This window comes from Oreochromis niloticus, linkage group LG15, assembly GCF_001858045.2.
Source record: "Oreochromis niloticus isolate F11D_XX linkage group LG15, O_niloticus_UMD_NMBU, whole genome shotgun sequence".
NCBI lineage: Eukaryota > Metazoa > Chordata > Actinopteri > Cichliformes > Cichlidae > Oreochromis > Oreochromis niloticus.
Window position 1 is genome coordinate 36,657,175 of NC_031980.2, and position 26,540 is coordinate 36,683,714.

The 26,540-nt window shown below is 40.0% G+C and overlaps 1 protein-coding gene and 1 long non-coding RNA gene across 41 annotated transcripts in view; one reads left to right on the plus strand and one right to left on the minus strand.

Moving 5' to 3' along the window:
* adgrl2a (adhesion G protein-coupled receptor L2a) overlaps positions 1-4,204 on the plus strand; it is a 90,529-nt gene extending 86,325 nt beyond the window's left edge. For 11 of the 32 annotated variants that reach the window (XM_025898607.1, XM_025898612.1, XM_025898613.1 and 8 more), the window contains 3 exons: positions 244-372; positions 1,071-1,088; positions 2,879-4,204. In XM_025898607.1, the coding sequence (XP_025754392.1) occupies positions 244-372; positions 1,071-1,088; positions 2,879-3,726 (995 nt within the window). In that variant the 3' untranslated portion in view covers positions 3,727-4,204. Of the gene's footprint in view, positions 1-243; positions 373-1,070; positions 1,123-2,229; positions 2,283-2,878 lie in introns of those variants that run through there. The other 21 variants (XM_025898616.1, XM_025898627.1, XM_013264167.3 and 18 more) reach the window with 13 other exon arrangements.
* The window catches only part of LOC102077928 (uncharacterized), a 47,878-nt gene extending 31,127 nt beyond the window's left edge, over positions 1-16,751 (minus strand). For 2 of the 9 annotated variants that reach the window (XR_003214085.1, XR_003214084.1), the window contains exons 1-4: positions 16,605-16,751; positions 16,335-16,493; positions 13,262-13,696; positions 6,973-7,106 (exon numbers count right to left, since the gene is read on the minus strand). This is a non-coding gene — a long non-coding RNA (uncharacterized LOC102077928). The other 7 variants (XR_003214083.1, XR_003214087.1, XR_003214089.1 and 4 more) reach the window with 7 other exon arrangements.
* Positions 16,752-26,540: the final 9,789 nt, after the last annotated feature.

A 26,540-nucleotide genomic window follows, 5' to 3' on the forward strand; every position in this document is an offset into this window, starting at 1 on the left:
TAAATAAATGGGTTATAAATGCCTTTCAACACACGTAATGAACTAAATAACTGTAGAAGGACAGCACAAAGTTGAATATTTTTTTCATTTCCCCGGTTGCTACTCAAACTTTACTCTGTACAATCACAACGTTTCAGATTTTGCGTAAAAAGCAAAGTGACACCACACGCCTCTCTCGACAAACTGCTGCTAATTTCCTTGATCTCTTTTTCTCAATGCTCCTCTTCTGTCCTGCTGCTCCAGGAATGACCGGGAACTATCTACTAACAAATCCTCTCCTGCGACCACAAGGCACTAACAACCCTTATAACACCTTACTGGCTGAGACAGTCGTATGTAACACTCCCACAGCTCCAGTGTTTAATTCACCAGGTGTGCTTACTTGATACTTTCACCTGCATTCTGCCTGTTCTGTCTTTACCTGCTCTCTCTCTGCCTCTTTTGTATCTGACTTGAGTGTACAGCACGCTAAAAGAAAAGCAGGATGTTCGGCAGTATCACCTTTCCTTCTGAATCACTGTCTCCCAAATGCTTGATACACTACTTAGTGTGAGAGTGTGTGTGTGTGTGTGTGTCTGTGTGAAAATGCACACATTTTCATGCACGCCAGAGATTTTTGTGGTTCGCCTCAATAGAGTCTCATATGTGTTCTCGTATTTCTAATATCCATACTCTGCATGGGACATGATGATTAAGATGGGAAAGAGATACTACACGTTCTGCCTTAAAATAATGCAAACTGTGCAGCCGCAGTATAAACTGCATGATTATTATGATGAATTCTCCTGAACTGAACAGGTCATTTGTTAGTTTTTGTTTGCTTCAGAGGGAATTTTCCCCTTCAAAACACATTAAACTGCAAGAAAAATCATGCAGCGTTGCATTAGTAGCTGGATACACATACAGACTTGCTTTACTGTAACACAGTTGGTCATGACTTTTGAGCATATACCACACTGTAAAGACTGTGCTGTGATTATTTTTATATATATCTATACATGTATTCTATTTTGAAACTGAAATGGCCTCCTTTGTCATGTTTTGTGCTTTTCCCTTGTGCTTCCTTCTAGTGACCTACAGAGAGACAAGTATGGGAGTAAAACTTAACTTTGCCTATCAAATGTAAATTTTTTTCAGCATGCTTATTAAAAAAACCCAACAAAACCCCGGCACAATCACTGGTTCACTTTAGGCCATTAACACACACTCAGTGAGCAAGCGGTTCACAAAATTATCTACCCAAATTCGAAAGACAATAAAATATCAAATATTCTTCCAGAGCTTCTAAATGCTTATTACTCTGCTATTGTCTCTTTTGCTTAATTTGAGATTTAACCAAAACAAAATGTGTTGCTTTTTTTCTCCCCGTCAGAACAGCTTTTGTCACAAAGGTTTCTTTTTTCTTTTCTTTCTACCTTTTTTTTTCATGTCTTTTCTTTTCTCTCCAGTTGTTTGTCCTTGTGTGGCATACAGCAGTTTCAGTGTCCAGTAGTGTTCCCCGCACTGTTTTCCCCCAGAAACACCTGTCTGGACACTAAATTGCCTTCTAGCGGGCATACACACATGGATGTCATGGCTGCAGCTGTTCAGCTTTAGTTTTCGTTATTCATACTTTTTTTGAAATTTCCACAGAATCTCTGTAAAATCTTTCCCTTTAATCATAATCGGTCCACCCCTCCTGGACATTGACATAATGAATTGCCATGGACATTGAATTAATGTTATAATTAAAGTGGTGCAGTACCCATAGCAGAGTTCCTTTATCTCCTTTCTCAGTCGAGGTATTACAAATATATTTTTCTGCTGCTTTCCATGACTTCCATGCTTTGAGAAATTCCTAACATGACTGAGTCTGACCTCAGCAGCAGCTGTTTTTTTTCTTGAGCTGTTCTGCTAGTGACCGGGGTCTCACTGGGAACTGTTACTGTGACGGATGCCAAGTGCCGAGCTGCGGGCAGGCTTTGACCTTTGCCAGCTTTGGGTACACAAGCTGCCAACTAATGGACAGCAAGTGTACCGACACAAACTCAACTAAAAAAAAAAAAAAAATCGACAACAAAGCGGCTGCCGGCAGTTAGCTCGGAAAACTAAAAGCTAGCCGATGCTTAATTATTTCATTTGCTGAACCCTTGCTCTTGCTAAGTTGCAGTTAAGACCGTTACATTTTGTTGTTCTTTTGAGTGATTCTTCATGTTACAATAAATCATTTTACTTTCTTTTGTACATCAGCTGCTCTTAGACCAGATAGCCTGAGCAGACAGACATGATGTGAGTTGTCTAAAGTGAGTCCTTTCACCTGCTGTGTGTGGTGATGGTGGAGTGCTGCTTGTGGGCTCCCCTTGTAGTGAGAACAAAGATGGCTGTCCCATGTCGATACATGACCACTTTCCCTTTTCTGTCTTATGTCATCTTTTGCCATCTCTGTCCTTTTCTTTAGTTCAGCACATCCAACCTATTAGTTGCTAGAAAACCTTTAAGTGTCGTAGCTTGCCCGTCTGTGGCTTCATACATGTGGACATCCACTTTTTGCCCGGTGTGTTGTGATGGTGATTACTGTCTGTTTCTTAATGTTGTTTGGGATCTTTTTCACATTTGTGGCAGAACTAAGCGCACAAACCCCTTCCTGTTTGTTCTTAAAGCAACTTTTTAAAAGGGAAAGTGAAAATGTATATGTGAGAAAGTAAAATGATTTCTCAATGCAAGTGATGCATGCCTGCGTATGCTGAGGATTGTGCCTAACTAACAGATTTACGGCATGGCTTTATTTGACCTCCATGTGAAACTGCATCCTAAACAGCATTAATGCTCTGTTTTATTCCCCCTGCTGTTATTGGTGTTTGACTAATGTGACATCCCCTCTATTTGCCTTTCTTTGCAGGGCACTCACTGAACAATGCGGTGAGGGACACAAGTGCAATGGATACTCTACCGCTAAATGGTAACTTTAATAATAGCTACTCGCTCCGTAATGGGGACTTTGGCGACAGTGTGCAGGTAGTAGACTGCGGCCTGAGTCTGGACGATGCTGCCTTTGAGAAAATGATAATCTCCGAGCTAGTACACAACAACCTGCGTGCCTGTAATAAAAGCCACCAACAGCAACAGCAGCAGCACCACAGTTTACATCATCCACCCCACCACCAGCAGCCACCGCAGTACCACCATCACCACCACACGGAGCGGGCTCCGCCCAAGGTGACGGTGGTAGGTGGAAGCAGCAGCGAAGATGACGCTATTGTGGCTGACGCTTCGTCTTTGGTCCACGTGGGTGACACGGTGGGCCTCGAGCTGCACCATCAGCAGGAGCTGGAGGCACCTCTCATCCCCCAGCGGACTCACTCGCTTCTGTATGCACCCCAGAAGAAGGTGAGGACCGATGGGGGAGTCGATACGTTTGTCAGCGAGCTGACACCCACCAATCCCGATGATAGTCTGCAGTCCCCAAACAGAGACTCCCTGTACACTAGTATGCCTAATCTGAAAGACTCTCCGTACCCCGAGAGCAGCCCTGATGTTGTGGAGGACCTGTCCCCCTCCAAGAGGAGCGAGAATGAGGACGTTTACTACAAGAGTATGCCTAACTTGGGGGGTGGCCAGCAGCTCCAAGCCTATTACCAGATAGGCCGAGGGAGCAGCGATGGTTACATTATTCCCATTACTAAAGAGGACAGCATCCCTGAAGGCGACGTACGAGAAGGACAGATGCAGTTAGTGACAAGCCTTTAAATGTATTTAAATCATCCCCAGACCTTTCCCAGCCTTCCTGCAGCCCTGAACTCTTGGAGGACATTATAAAAGGGAAGGGAGGCATTTTTCTTTACGTTTTTTTAATGGGTTTTTTGTTTGTTTGTTTGGGGTTTGTTTGTTTATTTGAAGAGAGCTTAAAAGCCCCGCCATTTACACTTAGCCATCTGCAAACCTACATCTCCATTGCCATCTTCTTCTCATGCCACCCTTCCTAACTTCCCTGCAGACCAATAGACTTGGAGCACAGCTGTGGCAGTGCAGAGTTTTAATGAGACTGTACATAAAATGCAGAGTCAAATTTCAATTTTAAGAGACAAGCCAACTATGTATTTAAATGTGCTGCTGCTGTTGATTAATTGAGAAAATTTTAAGGTACGAAAATTTAAAAATGTAAAAAAAAAAAAAAGGAAAAAAAAGGAAAAAACAGGAAAAAGGAAAAAAAATAGAGAGCGAGAAAGAATCAGTACTGGCTACATCCAATCAGCAACCTCCCAGTCAAAAGGCTGTACATACACTCCCCAACAACCTAGCTGAAGCCTGTTTTTTTTTCTTTTTTGTTGGGTTTTTTTAAATATTGTATACAGAACAGTACCCCTGGACCAGGACATGGACATGTTTGCAAAGTGTTCCTGATCAAACTGTTAGAAAAGGAATATAAGGTCCTGACCGGTCTCCATCACCATCAAGTTTGGATTGTATAACCACTAGCAATCAAGCCCCTGGCCTTATATTTTCTCAACTGTAACTTGAACTGTTGTCAAGGAAAAATGGCTAAAATATATATTTTGTTGTATTGCTAGTGTAAAATAAAAAAAATTCAATGGGAAACCATAAATATGAAGAAACCTTATAATTGCAAAATCTAACGTTTGAGAGACTATTGTGTAGAAGTTGCACATATGTTATTCAGTGTGTTTATGGTTCCAACACTTCATTCATGGTAGTGCGTTTGAACGTTAAGGCTTATAAAAAGAGAGATCGAGTCAACTAATTACAAAGATGCATTATCGCCTTTTCCACTTGTGAACAGTGTTTTTTTCTTCCATCGATATCGCCCATGTTTAAATATGTTTATTTGACTTTGCCATTTACTTTGGTAGAATGGGAATGCAAAAACCCCAGTTAAGGTGACTTATGCATTGCACAGTTTTTTTGTGTAATTCTGGCAGATATAGATCTTTTTAAGTAACGGCAGAGTGGTGGGCGAGCGCAAATGAAACGAGCGACTTTGAACAATAAAGTTCCTATCATAAATGTAGTTCTTCCGCTTGGGTTTGGATATTTTATTTATTAAAATCTTTCCAAAAAAAAGAATAAATAAATGGGAAATGTGTGAATATTTTCCAGCACTGGTATACATGCTGTACTGTAGCTCATGTTTTTTATGTAAACATGTTACCAAGGGGCTCTTCACTTAAGACTGATGTAAAGTTCAACACTTGTTTAACAAATAAAATAAATGTGAGATTTTTTGTCAAATGCCAGTTGCTTTTTAATGGTTTGTGGTTTTGGTACTATTTGAGAAAACAGCTTTTATTATTTTGCTATGGACAAAATACACTTTTGACTCAGGTTACAAGTTAAGTCCCGAGCACCTTGACAGGTAAATTAGTGAATTTATTTTCTAGAGTGTTTATTTGCTTTCTTTTCCTGCTATTTCTTTGCTAACTGCAGAGTTTAGAGAGCGCGTATGTGTTACAGAGAAGCCAAATCTTTCCATGTGATTCAAAGATGAGAAACTCAGGTAGGAAAACTGCATTGTAAATGTTCCTCTGTGTGGTTGTGACACTAATAAAGGCTAAGAAAAACACAAAAAACCCCGACACTGGTTCAAAGCATTGTCCACTTAGTATATTTTTAAATGAGCACTAGACTGAGCGCCATTAAAGGGTCTGGCAGTACGGAAGTCTTGTAGTAAGATGTTGGCTTAAAATGCCGTGTGGGAGTGGAAATGTGTCCACAGACCTAACAAGGGGTCAATGTAACACTTGGCTGCAGCTGTAGAAATATATTATACATAATATGTCCAGCTATGACACATATTTGCTCTAATTAATGTCTGCTTCTGCTGGAGCCCACAGTCAGTTCTTGGGTGGTTTATGCCTCAGGTAGTGCTAATTTCTGAAGCATTTTAATATAACACCAGTTGAGGCAGAGTGACAGCTCTCAGCAGGGTTGCTGGAAATTGCACTGTTTACCATTTGGCATTGAAGGAAATGACTCAGAACTTAGCAAAAATGCACTTTATGTCAGTGCACATAAGGCTGTGTGGGCTGTGTGTTGTTTTGACTTTTTCAACAATTATGTGACATTTTGTGCAATTATCTGAGGCTTCAAATTGTCATAGAAGAATTATGTTCCTTTTTTTGTGATCTCTTGTACAGACCCCTTGAATGTCAGTTTGGAATCAAGTGTTGTGGTGATTGTTGACTGTTGAAATGGCAGGCATAATGACATGCATAATAATGAGAAAAAAAGCATATTGATTTCCTGCATTGTAAAACATGCAGCGCCATTTTATCTGTGTTTAACATCCCTTAACGTTTGATAGCGTACACATAATTTGAAAGCATAAAATTAGTCTTAAGAATGACAAATATAAATATTATAACGAATTGATAGTCTTTTTGACAGCGGAATGACAAAATATGTGCCGTAAAAGTCACAAAAAGTAATGCTAAACTGACAATGCGTATTAAAAAGAAGTGGCTAACCCACACTTAGAGGGAAAATATGCCTTTTTGAGTGCAGAACAATGTGTTAAACCTCAGAACTTCCACCACAGTTAACACTGAAAGCAATGCTCCATTGTCAGACCTGCAGGTTTGTCTTTGCTCATTGTTTTTGTTAGGATAAATCTCACTCAGAAGCACCATTCACCCGATTTATCTGTTTACCTGAAACAAAAAAAAAAACTCCAGTGCAAGATTATGTACAAATTGTAAAATAAAGTTCATTTTAACAGCCGAAGCTCACGTTTCAGTGGTGTCAGTCAGGTCTTCATAAAATACAGGCAAACAAATATTTGCCAACCCTTTCTTCACCCCTCTCTCTAACTGCAGTTTGTTTATCCCGACACGGTGACCTTCGACGTGGATAAACTTGGTGTGTAAGCAGGTTTATTTTCATTATTGAGGACAGGGAAATATGAGCTCGCACTGACTGTTTGTCTCTGAGAGAGAATGTGGACTATACAGCCTCTAGCTTTGCGTGTGGCCTTCTCACCATTCAAGATCTTCTCTAATTCCCTGCCTTTTGCTGAGGGAGAGACTCGCCCTTTGTCAAACATTGATTCAGAAGTAGGCCAGGAGCCGAGGGGCTGAGAGCTTGGTTCCTCCCACGGAGGAACAAGTCAGCCTCTGGAAACAGAAGTAGAGAATACTGTCAGCAGAATCAGAGTGAAACTATTTAAGACGAATGGGTTATTGACTGAAAGAAGCACAGGAGTAATATCTGACCAAACATAGCTGTGACTGTCTGATTGTCAAGTCTGAGATCATTTTCAGGATCTAAGGATTTCTGTAGGATATGATGAAATTGCATGAAAGACATTTTCCTGTCGATGAAAAGATTTAATGTGCGTTTCCAGAGTGCAGTGAAGGTCTCCAGCATCATTTTTCCCTCTCCAGGAGACGTAAAACAATCAATCTTTTGCAGAAAGCAGATTTAAAAGAGACATTTAAAAAGCTATTTATTTAACTAATCCTCTGTTTAAGATCGACTGAGATGTTATAATCATTTTTAAAATAAATTCACGCCAATTCTTTTACTTTAATCAAGTGCTTAAATGCATTTTATGAGCCATCCACCCATTTTCTTCAGTAAATTCAGGGTAGTTGTCGGGTTAAAGCCCGTCACTGCTGTCACAGGGCAAGAGGTGGGGTACAGGTCACTAATCTATCACAGAGAGAAAAGACAACCATTCACAATCATACCTACGAACCAATTTAGAATCACAAATTCACCTAACACGCATGTCTTTGCACTGTAGGAGGAAGCCAGAGAAGCCAAAGAATCCCAGCAGGCATGGGGAGAACAAACTCCACACATGAAAGGAAGCCGGTGGATTCAAACTCAGGACCTTGTTGCTGTGACACTGTTAACCACTGCACCACCGGTGATCAATCCAATCAATTTGGTATTTCTTTCAAAAACAGAGCACAGTGTGACTGTTCTTGCAAGTAGTATGCATTCATGTATTTGTTGAAAGTTTGTTTAAGAAGTTCATTTTCAAACCCTTGGGGTATTTCTCTGAGGTTATCAATAGCTGCTGCAATAGCTACTGCAGCAGTAACTCCTGTGAACGGAAAACACTGCCAATTATAGATGCCATCAGCGTGGATGAAGGCAATTGTGTACAAGCAAAGGAAAACCTCTGAAACCACAAACAGTAACTGGCAGCGCAAAAGTAACTTCCCAAACTCTTGAAGTCAAAGGGGACCCTTTAACTGCTTACTCTTTTCTTCCCCCAGCCTCCTTTGTCCTGTCCCCAACTTCAAATGTGCAGATTTGCGGCCCATGGGCGACTTAGATCCGGTCCCGTCGAGGTGAAAAATCCAATTAACCTGCAGCTCCAGCTGCCTTCGTTATAATCCCCTCCCATAATTATGAAATTACTAGATGCAGGATTTCAAATGAAAAAAGGATGAGAGCGACTGGCTCAGAAAAAAAAAGATGAAATAAGCCATTCCCTGCCAGTATACAGAGTTCCCATTTACCTCAAGGAGGAACAGCTATTTCCTATGACTGAATTTGAAGGTGAAACCCACAAAGTCCTTGTAATCAGAATAAGACAAATCCTAAGCACAAACATGAGGTGAGTAAGGATCATGAACTAGTCATTGAGATTAATGGATAGACTGGCCAGACAATTATGCATTTAGACATCAATGTCTAGCTTATTGAAATATATCAAAACAGTGCCAGTGTGAGCGCTTTGGAGTCTCCAGTGGTGTAAATGTGTACTTCTGAAGGGCTTTAAGTCTTAAAACATCCCTTCCTTCTGACTTGCTTGGCGTCTCCTGATGAAACAACTAAACAACAGACTGCAGTGAGGTGCGATACATGGCGATTAACTTATTTGTATGAAGTTTCTTGATTGCATTTAAACTGTGAAAAAAAAATTAAAGCAGTTTCATAAATTATCTTGCGATCTCATTAAAAGTCATTGTAGATGCTGTTCCAGCCTTTCACAAACAGAGAGCAAAATAAACCATTCATCCCCAGACTTCTGAATTTGTCAGAGACCTGCTGTGTCTTGCTTCACTCTTAGTGCAGGTCCTTCAGTCTCAATACTCGTGCCTCCAGGTCTGTGAACATTAAAAACTGTGAGCCTCACAAAGCAACCGTGTTGGATTAGTGCGCCCTTAACACAGACATAAACAATCGAAAGGAGTACAAATAAACTTAACTGTCACATTATAAACATGCAATGATGGAACCAGTGTACTGTTAACCACAAATAAGAGAAAACACACAATAATTAAAGTGATCGATCAACCAAGCAGAAAAACTGAAGGAAACTTAACACTCCTACGAAGAGAAAGGAAATAAAATATAATATTTGTACTGGTGGGTGTGGTAGTACCAGTACTGTATCATTTCATCTGGACTGTTTCTGACTAATATATGCAGTGCGTAACACATTGCACATGTCCAGTTCCCACAGAGTTTAATAAATTGTATAACACAATTTTCTTACGTAATTACATGAGTTATCACATAGTTTTTAGTAATCAGGAATGATGCATTCTTTAAATCTTGTGTTCAGGTCCTTCACAGCAGAGAGACTCCATCTTATCAGTAAATCTAATATTCGTCTGATAAACTCATTGGCACTTGCCGGAGGGAAGCCTCAAGCAATAACTACAGGATCTCCTGCTGTGTACAAGCTTCTGCAGGCCAATACAGATAACTCCCACTCACAAGACACCTACTGTATGCCGTGTCTCATGTAAAATAATCCATTATAGTGCTGTATTCACACAGCAGCAACATCTTTATTCATTATTTGACAAGAGGAGAAGGAATATGTAACCAGTTAATGTCCACTCGCCTAGCCTGCTTGTTTCTAAAGGACATTTAAGAAGGAAATATGATATGGCGGGATAGCTACTGCAATCTTTGCATTGCTTTCATTCTAATCAGGATATTCACAGAGACATAACAAAGCACATTTTCCTGCAACTTAAATCAGAGTGAGTCAGACAACTCGGATATCTAAAGCAAAATATAAAACAACAGAGACCCAAGGAGCCTTCAGAAAAAATGGTAACACTTAAAAACACTGCAGCCATAAAGTACTCGTGTTTGCACAGAGAAAAATATTCAATGCCATCATAATCAAAGATCTGAGCAGATAATAATAATAATAGCAATAATAACTACATTCCTAACTGCATGGTAATGTAATGCAGTACTGATGAAAACATTACATACGTGTTAATACACAAATTGTAACTGTTGGAATCTTTTTGTAAAATATGCATTACATTTTTGAGGCTCATTACTATATTTATAATTGATAAACAGAAAGGCGGGGGGGGGTAACCTTGGGCATTGGTGTGCATTCCAGCTGAATATTGATTTTGAGTTTCCTTGCTGGTGGCAAATGTGCAAGGAGGCTATGAAGAGAAGATATAAAATATATTATGAATGTCTCTGTTGGATTGTAGTTTCTCATTAAGATTCAGAGGGGCCTTTGCAATGGAACCTTGTCATGCTAATCCTGGGCAAGTGGTCCCACAGGGTCCCAGGAACTGTGCGCGAGCATAATCTTGAAGAACATTTTTTTTTTCGTCTGTGATCTTTGTCATATTACTTGGATTGCCTTTGTGTTGTCATTGTCCTATTTGTGTAGTAGTTTGTCTTAGTCAAATATCTGGTTATAAGAGCAAAATGCACAGCTTGCTCCACTTCTCTTCACTGTGAGAGAGAACAGAAAGAGAAAGGATTTTCCATACAAGCAAAGCAGCCTGTATTTTTCCGAGTATGTCCAACAAGTGTTGAAAAAGCAAAGAGATTTTGTTGTTTATGAAACGATTTGGGTTCAGGTCACTTGTTTTATTAATGAATAATCAGTTAGTTCATGTGTTCAAATGCAGAATAGCCAGACCTAAAGCAATAAAACAAGAACAAATAAAGCCATCAGAGAAAATTAATATACAGTATGCTCTATAATTTAATGTCTACTGAACTGTAGGTCAGTTTCAATATAGCATGAGTGAAGTGTTGTGAGATCTAATCTGATTTCATTTTATTAAAATGAGAATGCAGTTCTAGGAATCCATCGCACTTCTCTGATTCATATCAACATCTTTTGTTTTTTTCGTTTTACTCTTGGCCAATAACGGCACTCGGAGCTACTTTGTTGGCTGGCTGTGTGTAAATACACCTTAAACTAAAGGGCCACAGTTTAGAATGGCACGGCCGCACTGGTGAAATTTTTCAATCGTCATCATTGTACAAGAATATAAATAAAGGGTGTCCGAGTCGTTTCTGTACTTTAAACCAAGCCCGACACATTACTTTTGTAAGTGGCTGGATGGTGCTATTATTATGCAGTGCCATTGTTTCATCCTTAGAGGAAAGCCCTGAAATCTATCCACAGTACATTTCTTAGCTGATGAAATTACTGACATGACCTTTAAAGCCTTCTCTTTAAACTTCTTATGTCTGAAACGACAATAAAATGTCTTGTCAATCATGTAAATTACATCTCAGATTCAATGGATCACATTGCAGATAGGAACAGAGAAAAGCATTATGTTGACTGAAAAAGGGAGGACAAGCAATTAATGATATCTGAGCTGGGGTTTCATATCCCCAACAATCATAAATGATCAGATGGTCTAATGTCAGGCACGCTTCCGCCTTCCAAGTCATTTCTCTGTTAATTCAGAAGGGTAAATTACTTTGCGCTTATTTGTGATAATCATAGTATTGACACTCAGCTCTATGAATGGTGCCTATTACATGTTCTAGCAAAAGCCCTGGAAATAGACTTTTATTATGAATGTATTTCAATAAGTGTAATGGAATACGCTCGTGCCTCCACCTGATTGATTAGTTTCACCCTTTGTGTACAGCCTGGCTGCAAAGGTCCTAACTTTCATATCATTTTAATAAGCGACTCAGGTCTGATGTTGTAATTAAATGCATAAGCCTACACTGTAATGCAATCATTATGGCAAATGTTCATTTTGCTGTCTGGCTTTTGGGGAAATGCAATATTTCCTCGCTGCACATGTACTCGTCAACTAAGTTAAAGCAGAGCCTGGGGGATTCCGACAGATGCTCGATGGTTGTGTTGTCTTGAGTACATCAGGGCTTTTCAGCTTGAAGGTGATATCAAGTATGAACCACATTACGACTCTCTTCGACGTTATGGCTCACAGCTGTGACTGGGTAGCTCGGTGAAGTCGGTTCTTTGGCTGATAAAGGAAGAACAGCTGGATGGCTGAATTTTTTGTGCTTTAAATGCAGTCAGGTTGGTGCAACTTGAAAGAAACTACGTTAAAAAAAATCAAATATTTATGTATGTCAGCAGTGCACTATTGAGATTAAGATCAGGAAGAAGAAATCATGTGGAAAAGAGTAAAGGTATGTTCATACGACATAGCTCTGACACCAGTTATCTAAAACAGTGGCGTGGGCATGGCACACAGTAAATTTAGGTAATCGAATGCATAAAAGCTTACTGGTATAGGGCAGTGCCTCTTTGCATTTATATACAGCAATAGCAGGTCTAACAACAACTTATTCTAAACTTGCTTTCTCAGGTGGATGGGTTTCATCATTTTAATGCATGTATGACAAAAAAAAGCACTTGGTGTAAAATTACAAAAAAATGCAGGCTTCTATGCAAAAACCCTATATACTCTTAACACAGTTGCACTTTGGGCGGAACCTTTGGTGTCCCTTTTCAGGAATTGCGGGAAATGTCTCTGTTTGTTTTGTGTCCAACAGTAAAATGAGTCTCTGCCCTTTTACGTTAGCTTGGCCACTGGAGATCGGATACTGTGTGGCTATGAAGTCATGAAAACTAGTGGACATAATAACCATGTTTTGACTTTGATACCCAGTGTTCTCAATGGCTCAACTGAAATAGGGGGAAGAAGGTGAGATGTATCTATTTATACCTTCTTGTTTCATTGATGGCCAATGTCGCCACTGAAACAACCTACAACAGGACACAAGTGGCTTCCACACAAAACCTGCAGTTTAAAAAATAGACACCATCACATAGATGTAGTCTAACAAACAGCTTTTCTTTTTGGTTCAGTAGGCAGACAAGATTAAGCACTTAAATTCCAGAGGCCCCCCCCAGGCTAAAATAACAGATACCATCACTGCCCACACAAGCTAACTGCAACCCCTGCATTCAGTGATTTTAAATGGGGTCATTTAGTAGCACAAATGCCAATCCTATTTTCACATTAAGTTTCAAGTTGCTGATGCCATATTGAGATTTGTTTTTGGATGCAAAAAAATAAAAAAAGACTAAGCCACTTACATTTGTATTCACAGGGCGGCTCCAGTATCTGCAGGGCCTGTCTTTATGTGGCCAGTGTGCCAGCAGTATTGGAGGAGAACCAGATGCAGAGACTCACAAGTGAAACCAAGGCCACAGCCACAGTATCAACATGTGTCATCTGGATAGACGTGTCAATTTAAGTGTGCCGCATGCAATGTGCTGTGCCTTGAGCGGCGCTCCATGCATTAATTTCCTGTTGTCTGAGTTCAAAGTGTTTGTCACCCTGTGTCAGTCACATTGCCGGCTCCTCTCTCGCTGCTCGGGGACCCCTCTGCAGTTGCAGGAAATGTTGTTTTCCCTCAGCAGTACACTGGGTCACTTGGTCGATAGCGGCAGAGGTCCGCTGGGGTCAGGTCAGCTGACAGGAGTACCCACTGTCACCACTGCATGATAAAACGCTCCGAGGATTAGTGGCTAGTCTCCGAACGGAGGAGGGAGGAAACATACAGACAGATGAGTAAGGGAAGAGGTAAAGGGTGATGTTACAGAGGAGAGTGGGTGGAAGTAGAAAGCAGTCAAGCCAAACAAAAATTCTACTCTGCAGAAATTCTCTGCTGTGATCGATATGTAACGACCATGTGAGAGCCCACGGCTGGTGGACAAACTAGACGGCTGGACACAAACAAAGGTCCACTTGATTAAAACAGTCCTGCAGATTAACCAGGCCCTCTGTACATATTTGCTCAGAAGCATTAATCAACACTGGATAGACTACTCTGAATAATAAGCAAGGTGATTATACAGCCCTGAAATGCTGCTCGTGTTCATGATTTGGGCATGAGCTGGTTTACAAGCCACTTGATGGTTGAAAGTGATATAACAACACCAATTGTGAAACACAATAGTAAATCAGTGAGCAATCAGTGTGTGTTTTATTTATTTTAAAATTCCCACCTCCACCAGAAACATATCTGATTAATGGCTTAATTTAACATCTGCGAGGAATCAGAGATGCTTAAAGAAAAAGCTACAGAAAAAAGTATCGCCGTTTTATTTACTGCGTGATGAATATAATCAAATACGTCGAAATGCTGACTTAAATGTTAATGTTGTATTTATTTACTTACAATTAAATCACTTCACAAAATCTGATATCCATGATATTAATACACCGTTTTAGCAGCAACACTGTGCTCCGTGAGCGATGATTAGGGTTTCGTGATGGTTAAAATGTGCTTTGTTTTCTTGTAAGTACTCATTATGTGAACGATTTACTAACAGAAATGAACTCTTTCTATTGTTATTATGCTTTTTATCATGAAAACTTCTTTGTCTTGGTCGCCGCTGGAAAGCGATCCACAACTGACAGCCAACAATATGAATTAGTGCATATTTACCCAAAAGCTGCCACCACGACTCATGTTATCTTTAATTCACAGCAGTTCAGCAACATCACAAACCAACCAAAAAATATTATTGACTCATAATATATTGATATAATTGGCATTGATTTGCAATCTGACACTTTCCAGTGCCAGTTTCCATTTGACAAAGAACCCAATAACAAAAAGGCATCATTATAGCACATCCTCTAATTAACCTCATGAATATATATTGGTTTGTTAGTTTTTCCACCATCTTAGATTTTCACCTTTGCATCTAATCATCACCCTCAGCCGCAGCAGCTCAACGTTATTAAGCCACAGCACAGTGAAAGAAAATGCTGACTTATCCTTTCGCACTAACACCACATTTTCTTCCGATGCATTTTTTTCCCACCATATCTCTTACAGCTAAAGTTGACCAACTGATGGGCAGGAGACAGTGTCATTTTTCAACTTCCCTCAAACTGACTGACAATGATCGTTTTAAATCCTCCTCACAGGATTGCAGTGCTCAAAGTAATGGTGATAAGTACTAATTGGGGTCATATACGTCACGGTTAATTCCCCAGCCTTTACAATATAGTTTACATGGTATCATGAGTCTGCTCACAGTCAATCTGGAGAATCCATTACATCAATGAGAAAAAGTTGTCAGCAGTCAATTAATATTGGAACAGCCATGCAGTGGGCAAGCCACTTGCCCGTCTTAAAAATGCCTGCAAGTGAAAGTATTAGGAAGGATTAAGAAATTAATCTTGTAACAGTGCAAGCAGGTGACGGGAAGCTGAAACAACTCAGTGCAAGAAATTTTAAACTGGTCATAGTGGATTAAAAGTAAATTTACATTCGCAGGTCTAGTTTGATGTTTTTGAGCGTAATTCTCAAATAACCTTTTCTCCAAGTTATTTATCCTGTGATGGAAACTGTTTCTATTTCATTTCTCATTTCCCTTTATGCTTTCCAAGACCTCCAGCAGCTGTGCAGTTGGGAATATTTGGCATTTTAAATGCATTCCGGTCACCAGGATGAGTCGAATGCTCAGGCTGGTGAAGACCAATGCTAAGGCTGACTAATATCGCTAATACCCTGTTTTAAACCAAGGTTTGAATTTTTCAACCGGGATGCGTTTTTGTGTTTTCTGTCCTAAATTCAGAAGGGCTAATGGCTCATAGATCAAAACAGAAAGACCATTTTTCTGCTACATTTTTTTGCTACAAGTTTAAAGGCTTTCATGGCTGAAAACTTCAATTTAATGCAGTGGGATCGACTGAATCTCAGTGATTTAGATGTCACTCATAGGGAGTTCCCTGTTTTGTTTGTCTAGTGCACCCTGCACGAGGACGCACACATGCAAACAAGTGAGGCATTTCACATTATTCCACTGAGCTACAGGTGGGGGAAATGCACTCTGACAAAGTCAGTCATGGGCATGGGTGCTGCCAGGGATTTGGGGCCACGTGAAGAAAAAAATATCATTAAGGGCCCCACCACTTTAATATTGCAAACATACCAACCCTAAAAATATGACAACGTGAACACATGGATCAGTATCTTGCTTACATAAATTGATTTTTTGTTTTAATGCAAGACTGCTGAGATATATGCAAGCCATTGACATTTTTACATATTATACATATATATATAAATGCCTAACAATCATAGACAGTGTGCAAAATATATCCAGAGCAATACACACTGGCTTAAAAAAACCATTACCCTGAACTCACCTACTTCTTCGGATATCAGTGGGGCTGGTTCACTGTCATGAGTGAGAGTTTGGGGAGATGCGTGGGACAGCTGAGCCAGAGGTTTGCTGGGGCACCAGGTCGTCAGATTAGTGATCAAACATATGTGCGGAGGGTCTGCCTGCACCAATTACACGTTGGCTAAAGGAACACAAACACATTATTTTCTGTTAGAAATGAAGTAAGTTAACTAATACTAGGAAAGTCAAGCAGTTTCTTTCATATGGACTTTGTTATGAGTTTAATTTCCACCTGCCAATTTATTTTTTGAAACCCGGACCTCAGTTTTCAACGGAGAGACTCTTCCGTGTAACCGTGCTCATGGTCAACCAGGAGCGCGTGCACCTGGACCAAACCAAATCATGAAATAAGGAGGGGGGTCGGCTGGATCAGAGGGTGACTGGATTTTATACTTTGTTGCAAAAATAAAGCAACCTGATTATTGTGACAGGTTAATAATTTTAATAATTTTCATACTAAAAAAAGACTAGTTGACTAGTCTATTGTTTACTAGTTAGACTCGACATCACTTTTCTCCCCCTCACGGCGCCCCTGACCGTGAGGTCCATGCAAGCGTAATAAAAATAACTGTAAGTATGCCAGACAGGTATGCTAGACCTTGGTAGCTGACGTAAGTAAACCGGGCAAGCAGCTGAAAGCTGACCAAATCTAAACACCCCATTGCATTTAAGAAAATTAGGGATTTCTTTACTTAAGGGTTTAGTCATGGCAGTTTTAGACATTTTTATGCAGAAATGTTATATATTGTACCTTTGAGACTGGTAATATTACACTGAGCAGAGCTGCTGCTTAAACTAGCTTCCAGCCACAGGGGAAAGTTATAATGCAGTTTAATGCAGCACACTTTCTAAATGTAAGCATGAGAGACGTGCAGGAATCAGTCCGAAATTCCTTTCTTGTTGAGGCAACTATTGTTGTGAGCTGGTGTTAAATAAATCTGTCTGCTATGTTATTTTAATGGGAAAAACATGGCCTCGTGTAGTTGCGTTGCTCCCAGAACATGACATTTTGTTTTTCTTTTCCTTTGTCTTGTTTACTGGATGGATGAAACCAGGCCACAAATGTTAACAAAGTTCAAGTGTGATTCATAGATCGCTGAAATATTCGGCTGTTTTAGTCTACTTCTGTCAGCCATCTTTGTGTGATGCCAAAGAAAGAAAGGAGACGGTCCTCATAAGTATATTAGTAAAAGACATGAGCATGTGTTTGTGAGCCTGTTTTTGGAGCGGTCACAAGACACAGATGAGCGGGGAGGATCAGGTCACCGTGAACCCACAGAGAAAAAGAAAAGGGGGAAAAGGGGAGACTAATGTGGAAATGGAGTGTCATTGTGTTCCACCTTCATTAGCCAGAGACTCACCCAGACTCGGTGTAGTTAACCACCTCAGCTCCTGCCTTGCATAATGACAAAGTGAAGTAAAACAAGGGGAGAAACGGGGTTACACTTTATTCCGCTGAGGGAGGGAGTCTCTGCCAGAGAATATAATCCCCATCAGGCATTTATTAGCAAAGTTGTCACTGCTGCCACAGACAAAAAAGTTAAATAATTTTTATGTTATGATTTATCCTGAAATCTGGGAGGAAAAAAATGGGAGGTTGTTTGGCACAAACCACGCACCCAAGAAGAGTGACTGTGCTGTTTCTGGAAGATCGGTGTCCCTGTTTGAATGCTGCACAAGCTCAGGCAGTGACTCTGTGGTTAGGATGCATACAGCTCCAACATCCCCGGTCTAATTTGTTAATTATGTTGTACTCGGTTTTAAAAGTAGTCTATAAACAAAACAGGCCATGAACTCCAGATAAAGAGGTTTATTAGCTGCATTATCACCCTGTTGCCATCAGCTAATTAAATTATTGCTATCTTTAATGCAAAATTCAGGAAACTGGCATCCTGGCATGATGCTAAAATGGATGTTAAACATACAAATTGGAAGTCATCTATGTACTGTTAGGTTGACATTAAAGTGGGGCTGCAGAGGGGGAAATTATAGGCTGTGTACCAGTTGATGTATGTTCTCAAATTTGGCCGTAAAGTTGTTTTTTTAGTTACAACTTCTGTTCTTTTTGAACAGGTGTTCAACTTTTTAAATACTGCCTTTGTTCTCCAGTCATGTTTGTGTAAAATATCCAGCCAATATGTCAAGTAAGCCTTAAAAAATGCAGTCACTATTAAAAATGTGTCACATCTAGGTGCTTTATAAATATGCATGTAGATGTCACGTGCTGCAAATTGTTGACTGACAAATACTGAGGACCTGAAATGCCACTTTGGGCAACCCAAGGTTAAGAACATTTCCCAAGGGTTTAAAAGCAACAACTACAACAACAATAACGATTAAAATCCATTAAAAAAATGTAAAAGAGGACATGAGTGAGATAAATGAATTAGACAAGACTGAAACAAGCAACTATGACAACAATAAAACAACCATTGACATCAGACAGTCATTGAGCTGACATTGAGAAATGCCGACATGTTTAATGATGAGCCCCGGCTTTTCCCTTTTGTACATTTATTTATCCTTCTTTATGGCAGAGCGTTTTATTGCTGCAGCTGTTGTTTTCCATGTCATTTGTATTAAGGAATGAGGAAGCATCCTCTCCAATCATTGGAAACTCTGACACCAGTGTGATTTATAATCCCTGTGAATAATTTGCAAAACATTCAATCTCTCTCTGCGTATATCAGTGTTTCTCTGAAAGATACACTGATATAAACCTCCTCATTTAAGACGGCCCGTGGGATGCTTAGGACAGAATCTCTTTCAGCAGATTCAGAGGAGGCTGTAGGCACGCTCGGCTGCACTCGACTGTTAGAGCGTTGTCACTAGTTGTTAACTTACTCAGAAAAAGTCTTTTATTTGGCGGCAAAGTTAGATTTTCCACCATAATACAAGTAAGGTTTTTGACTTGCATCGGTGCTGTGAATCATAAAACTGAAACAGGTGGCGTAATTTCAAAATGACATGAAAATGTTTGCATGGACAGATACGCAGACCTCATCCTAAAGCTGCTGGGTGTGTTTTTCTTTATTTATACTGCTGCATAGATAAATCACAAGACACTTTTATAGTGTGTGCTATGGACTACAGAGAATTGCTTTTTCTGGAGGAATGCAGTACCTTTGTGTACATAACCGTGTGCTAGTCTATTTATCATTAGGCAGTAATTTAAGTAATTAGGGCAGTGATAAATCAATTTTTTCCCCCAAAAAAGGTCCGGGGACAATTGTGCTATTGAAATGTAATTCAAGCGGTGTTTAATAAGAAATACAGCCGTATCCGTGGAGCATAGGTGCCATTTGTTTCTAACCTTTTAGGGTTTTTTCAGATCCGTCTCATCGACATTTTTTTATGTCTCTCTACGAGTTTCCTTTCATTCAGGCAAATGAATACACATTTTGTATTTCTTACTTAAGCACAATAGCACAGCAACACTAGGGCTCTGTCAAATGTTCGCTTTTTTCCTACCCTAGATTTTGGAGACAATTCATAGATACAACTCTACAGAATCTCCTCTGAGGCGTGCCCCAGATGAAACAAAGCATACACCTCAATAGGTTTCCGTGGGACTGGCGGCTATCTGACTGGGTCTTGAAAGATTGACAAGTGAGCATTATTTTTCAGAGGAAAGTGGCAGGCAGTCCCTTATGCGATATGGAGGCATGTGAAGGGTTGCTCTCTATCCTTTTCTCTGTGTGTCTTTGGGTTTTTTTAACACCTCTGCTATTCAAGCAGGCCTCTGAGCATTTAAATGATCAGAATTCTGCAGCATGGCTGTCTGCCCCCATGCTGTCAAATTTGGACGGATATGTTTCAGCAAGTGAGAGAGGTAGACATGGACGATACACGTATACTACACAGAGCCGTACACACGCACATACACACACACTCGCGCTCGCCCACAAGTCCAGTGTCGCTTCTGCAGACAGGCAAACGCCTGTCGGCATACCCGGCAGTTGAGCCGGGCAGAAAAGTGGAAAAATGTGCTCCTCAGTGGAAATGCAGTCAATCATACAGCTGTCCAAAAGCAGCAGCTATCTGTTCAGTTAGAGACTAGAGGGCAAAAGGCCAGAATCTTTTTGTTGAACTTTCAGTCATTCGTCAAACATAAATCTATAGCGAATAGCTTTTTAGCGTTTATTGTTTTATAGGAAAAAACAGGAAATGAGAGTTTCATTCGATATGTCAAAATTTCAAGATGACTACGGCGATCGGTGTATGTTTTCAAATGTTGCTTTATTGGTTTGAGGGCAGCAGTCCAAAGCAATAAAGTTAAAAGAAAAAAGAACCTGGAAAAGTTTTATGGGCAAACATTTGTCTGTCTTAAAGAGATTTGTGATTTGCGATGCTCAGTGGGTCAAGACATACTCTCCTGTATGCAGCTCTTGAAGAACATGTGTGACTATACACAAAATTAGATGGTCAATTGTATCTTCAAACACAAATGTCCAATTATACATCGCAGCCATATGACACGAAACAATACAAATATGTACACGGATCTTAACTGGTAGCATTTGGATGTTGCTGAGCGCAGATGTCATTGTCAACACAGACTGATTAAAGCTGATAAGAAAATAAATAAGCCACAGGCAGTCATTGTTATTGACAACACCATAGTGTGCCTCTAGTGAGCCAGAGCTTGCCAATTTTCGGGGAAAAAAAGCACAATTTAGTCAGTGAGGCTAGATCCGTCTACGTGCCTGCCTGCTGGCACTAAGGGGAATATGGCTTCCTCCCGTGCTCTTATTGCTCGTCATTTGAATAAAACATGTTTATGTTACTGTTCAAAAAAATGCCATTTTAAGTGGTAATAATCCGTCTAGGTTTAGAGTAAATAAGAGACTTGTAAAAAAAATAAAAATAATATTGACAGAAAGCTAAGCCGTGATAATGGCTCAGGTGTCACCTTTCAACATTTAATCGTTTCACGTGGTGGATTTAAACCGTGCACACTGGCCCTTCTTTTTAAATTTGATTAAATTAAACTTTATCCAAAAAGCAAATAACAAATTCTGGGAGCCCCACTTCTGTCACATGGAGCTATAACTTCTAGAGCAATACATTTTTTTTCTCAAGTCAGAATGAGGAACAGAGGATGACACAAAGAAGACTGCATCTGCCTGCCTGCTCCTACTTCTATCAGTCTTAACAGAAATGCCTTGTGAAAAGCAGATACGCTCAGCGAGCGCTGGGCCGCTGCCAGAACTGATCGATCTGGAAATGTTATCATTCGGGTGATTTGTCTGGAGGCAGCTATTTTTGTCTGTAGTTTTTAAATGATTATTCTAATACCTTAATGAAATCGGGGACATTTTCCATATCTCTCCAGAATGAATTGGATTTTGGCAAATATAACACTGACCTGAGATAGTGGAGTGCCTTTCAGTTCATTAGTAAGCCATTTCAAATTGTATCTCACACATAATAACCTCAATCAGCATATTATCTAAAATACTGTAGTGGAGTTTAGGTGCCAATCTGATGGCAGGGAGGGAGCAGTGCCACGCTAAATTTTCTCCAATTTGCTCTTAAGCTGACCCTGTCAGCTGCACAGGATGTTAATAAATGGGCACAGAGCAATCTCTCCATATCAAGATATGAAGCTTTTGCTGGTCAGCAGAACATGTGTCTGCTCAGGCTGCGAGATGTCAGAACCTGCCTTCTATGCCCCTCGCAAACACGCTGGAAAAAATTGACATATTGGTCACAAATAGTTTCATCTGCCGGGTAAATCCAATATACCCGGATATCTCTGGGAATCATCCGTTTCACAGTGTGCACAGGATTCTGAAGAGACCTCAGAGTCCTGAAGCAGGATATGTGAGCATTATCATGGCTATGATACACAACATTGACATTCTGAAACCGGCCTGTTCTTTGGATTTTCACAAGGGTGAAATTGAACAAATCAAATATACTGTATCTTGACAGCGATCTAAATCCTTAGAGCCCTTTTCAAACTATTTGGATATGAGATGCATCACTAAAAATCTGCAGAAGTGGCTCCACATGTCACGCTGTTCACTTTGACTCACCGAAAACTGTCTAAGGGGATAGATTGAGTTTCATTTGGTGGAAAAGTTTGGTTTTGTGGGCGAGTCGCGTTTTCTTCTGAAGTTGGGAAGTTAAAATCACACCAGTGGCTCCGTATCTGTTAGACAAAGAACACATTTTCTTGCATAAGCCTAATGCAATCAAGTGTTAGATTTGAGACCCATTGTAATGATTGTTGGCAGAGTTTAGGGTGAGGAACAGCTGTAGCCTCCCCATGTGTGCCCAACTAGCAAGCGAAGTATGTGTGTGGGAAATAAATACAAAAATGAACCATCCTTTAACTGCTGGCTGGGAAAAATGTCCTTCACAGAGCGTAATTCATAGATAGCCCACAAAGGAAGCGAGGTCTAACATGACTAATCTCCTAATACTCTGACAAATAGATAATGTGTTGCACATAGAGAGGGAAGGGGGACAGCGTACAAAGGCATTCTAATAGCTTCAGTGTTTCAAAGATGAGGACTATAATTGTCTCTTTTTTTCTGTATTGAAAGGCTAAATACCATCCAAGGCCACACTGGTCCATCCAGGATGCAACAAAACCTCACTGGGCAAGGATGCCTAGACTAACACGTCCACATATGGACCTTTTTGGACTCAACACTGAGTGAAACAGCCTGTGTGATGAGATTTTATTTGATGAAAATAGAAAATAGCATAATGCATAAATAGCAGGGGTTTCTTTTTACACCTTATATACAAAAACTCTGCACTCGGAAAAAGATCAAAGACTTGCTGCTAATTAATATTGTGTCCAGAGGTGTAGCTTACCTGGGTCAAAGGTTAATTTGAAAATTATCCTTGTTTAATGTGGCTAAAGGGATTGAGATGTGTCCAGAGCACGTTTCATGTTTACTGTAGTAAAACACACATATTTTAAAGGTGTCGCTTTAAAAGATTTAGTCCCGTGTGCAACTACTTTGCTTAAATTTTGCAGACACTTAGGATCCTCTGATTATATTGTGGAAATGCCTTAACAAATTGGGCTGGACTATTATGACATTTTGTGCTTAAACTGATTTTTGACAAAAAGTTTTTGATCTTAAAGCATCAGGTTAATTTCCATATCCATTCATTCATCTAGCCATCAATCGTGGGGGGCTGGAAGCTATCCCAGCTGTCAAAGAGCAAAAGGCAAGATACACCGTAGATACTGCACGATACGCAGGTCTACTGTTGTGGACAGAGGTTTAAATACAGTCATCATGAATGCCATGTTGTGCTTCAAATTATTTCTTCAAACTGTTCCTTTTCCAGGGTGGAATGATTGCAAAACATAGAACTGGGTGAACGAGTTTGTGTTGGATTTTCTCTACCCCACACAGACTCAAAAATATGAATACAGGCTCAAATATATGCATGCACCCACACCTGATATTTGTTCCAATGCCCCTTAGCAAGTTGCACCTCGACAAACAGCTTTCATGTTGGCATGGAGAAACTGTCAGCTGCAATCAACCAGACGTTAACAAAGGACATTGTAGAACCTTCAGCATCGCTTATTAACAGATCTAGGTGATTGTATGTATATGTTTGAGCCTTTATGGATTAGACAAAATCCAAAATAAATGCACCCAATTCTTGCTTTTTTAAAAGTCATTAAGAAGCAGGATGTATGTGCAATCAATGCACAGTTCAAAGAAATCATTAAAAGCCCCAAATTACCATGACATTCATACCCATGTTGGGTGTATGGAAACTTTTCACCACAACTTATTATTACTTATTTTAATGTATTCAATAATTTTTCTTGAAGAGGAGAGTCAAGAGATTATATATCTGCAAAAAAAACCTCACACAGAGGAAAAAAGAGAAAAAAACAAAAGACTTCACCGTCCATGAAAACCAGGTGAGTTTTCTACACATCATTAGGCCATGGGAAAATGTCTTCATACAAGAAATGAGGATATTCATCACCTTGGTTGCATTATGTTTTGAGTCACGTGCTCATACGTTATAAGACTATAAAGTAAAGAAGCAACCAAAAGGAGAAAAAAAAAGCATCTTCAATTTACAGCGGCGCATCTCTCCCGCTGGGTTTGCATACAACATCAATCCATTCATAGTGGGAAAATATAACACAGTTAACACAACAGGAAGCATAGAAACAAACGTGTGCAATATACATATCAAAGATTTCAACCAGTTGCTAATAGAGCTGCAGCTTCCGAGCTCTTTTTCTTCCTTTTCTTGCTCTATCTTTCCATTCTTTCTGTGTGTCTTTGTTCACATGTGTGATATGTCAAAGTCTTATTTCCATGTCCTGGCGCCACTTACACTCAAGGCAAACACAGGGCGGTATGTGTTGATGATTGTCAGCAGTGGCCATTTATCATCTGTCAAGCTTCTGTCCTCTGAGGAGGTAAATACACCCAGTGAATTATGGTTGTTTTAGTCTGCAGGCGGAATCCCACATGACAGCCAGCAGAAGGCCGTGACAAAATCATTTATGAGGAAATAGTTTATCATGGCCATGGTAAACATTGTCCATCACACATGAGAAGAGCAATGGATTTACCACTTGGATGGCAAGGAACTTGCATCGCAGACAATGAGGAGTTGAGTCATGAACGATGTAATTCAGCGTTATGGAGGTGGCAACAATACCGCAATCGATGTGTTTTTGTCGTTTCTCATTAGTGTTTATCTTTCTTGAAAGTAGGAGAACAATCCAGGATTTCAGTTTATGTCTGTACAGTAGAAACTCAAAACTGTACACTGAGAGATTTTTATTGTCTCAATTATTCTGTTTTTGTCCAGTTTCCAATTATCTAGTGTTCTTTTTTACAGTTTAAGGCATATTAGAATGACTATATTTTAATAAATAATGCCACAGGTTCGACATAAGATAGAGGATGGATTTTACATAGAGAAATGTACACAAGCAGCTCAATGTTCAAATATCACAACTAATGTGTTAGAATAATATACAGATTATGTGTGCTTTTACCTGACATTTAGAGTGGTTTTCAATTTTATATAAAAATGTTACATAAAATCGGACTTACTTGAGTAAATGTCCACATACATTTGATACTTTAAATTCTAATGCTACGTGCTAATTGTGTAGGCGAACTGTCCTCTACATACAATATGTAACCAAATGTTAAAAACTGCACAGTATACACTGTGTCTGTCACAGCGTTGTTTACATTAGAAAAACAATATCTTTATCAGCTTACAATATGTCATGTAAATAGAAGAAAGGATTATTTCCAGCTGAGGTTTGTGACATGGAGACGTGAACAATGATCCCCTCTGTTTCTCACACATGTATGAGCCACATTCCTATTGGAAAGTCTTTGATCCGTTCAGCCAGATGGACGATGTATTGAAAAACAGGAGAGTGTGGGGGCTGCAGGACTCACAGTTCCACACCTCATCCAGCAAAGTGGGCCAATCATTACCAGATTTGACCCTGCTTTTCCTGACTGCAAAGAAGAGTTCTGGCCAGTGCTGCATTTTCTCTAAGAGCCCTCAGGCAATCCCAGCAAATGGCCCCAAACATATGGAGAGATGTGTGTGCCTGACTTTTTTAAAGGCATTAAATGCTGTGGGGCGCATCATGCTTGTGGCTTGGGATATGGCATTAGGAATTTGCAGCTGTCAGACCAAGTAATCTGTTTGGTCAAATAGCCAGGTCTGATGTTGGCACCTGAAACTGTTGCCAGTAACATCTTTATGTATCAAAGTGTTTTGTGCTAATACACGATATGGCCCGGTCTGGCAGACCCGCAGTAAAAGTTGCTCATCACTCACCGTGCAGGATCTCATAAAAAAGTTGTGTGAAATGACAAGACCTTGATGGGTTTTGTCCTAATCTCCTGTTAGGCATCAATTCAAAATACCTGGGCTCAGATCCAGCGGCTTAAAAGTAATGACTCCTACAGTCCATCCTTCACTCACCCACTCATTTTGGCCTCAAAACATGACTTGCAGTACCATTTACTTTGGGAAAGCCGTGAAAGTTGTCCGTTTCGACAGTCCCCCTAATAATGTGTTGGAAATCGGTGCACACACTGTCAAAGCCATAAAATGATATTTTAGATGAAGGAATCATTAATGATGATGGAAACCAATCAGGAGGTGACCCGTAAATGTCCAGGTA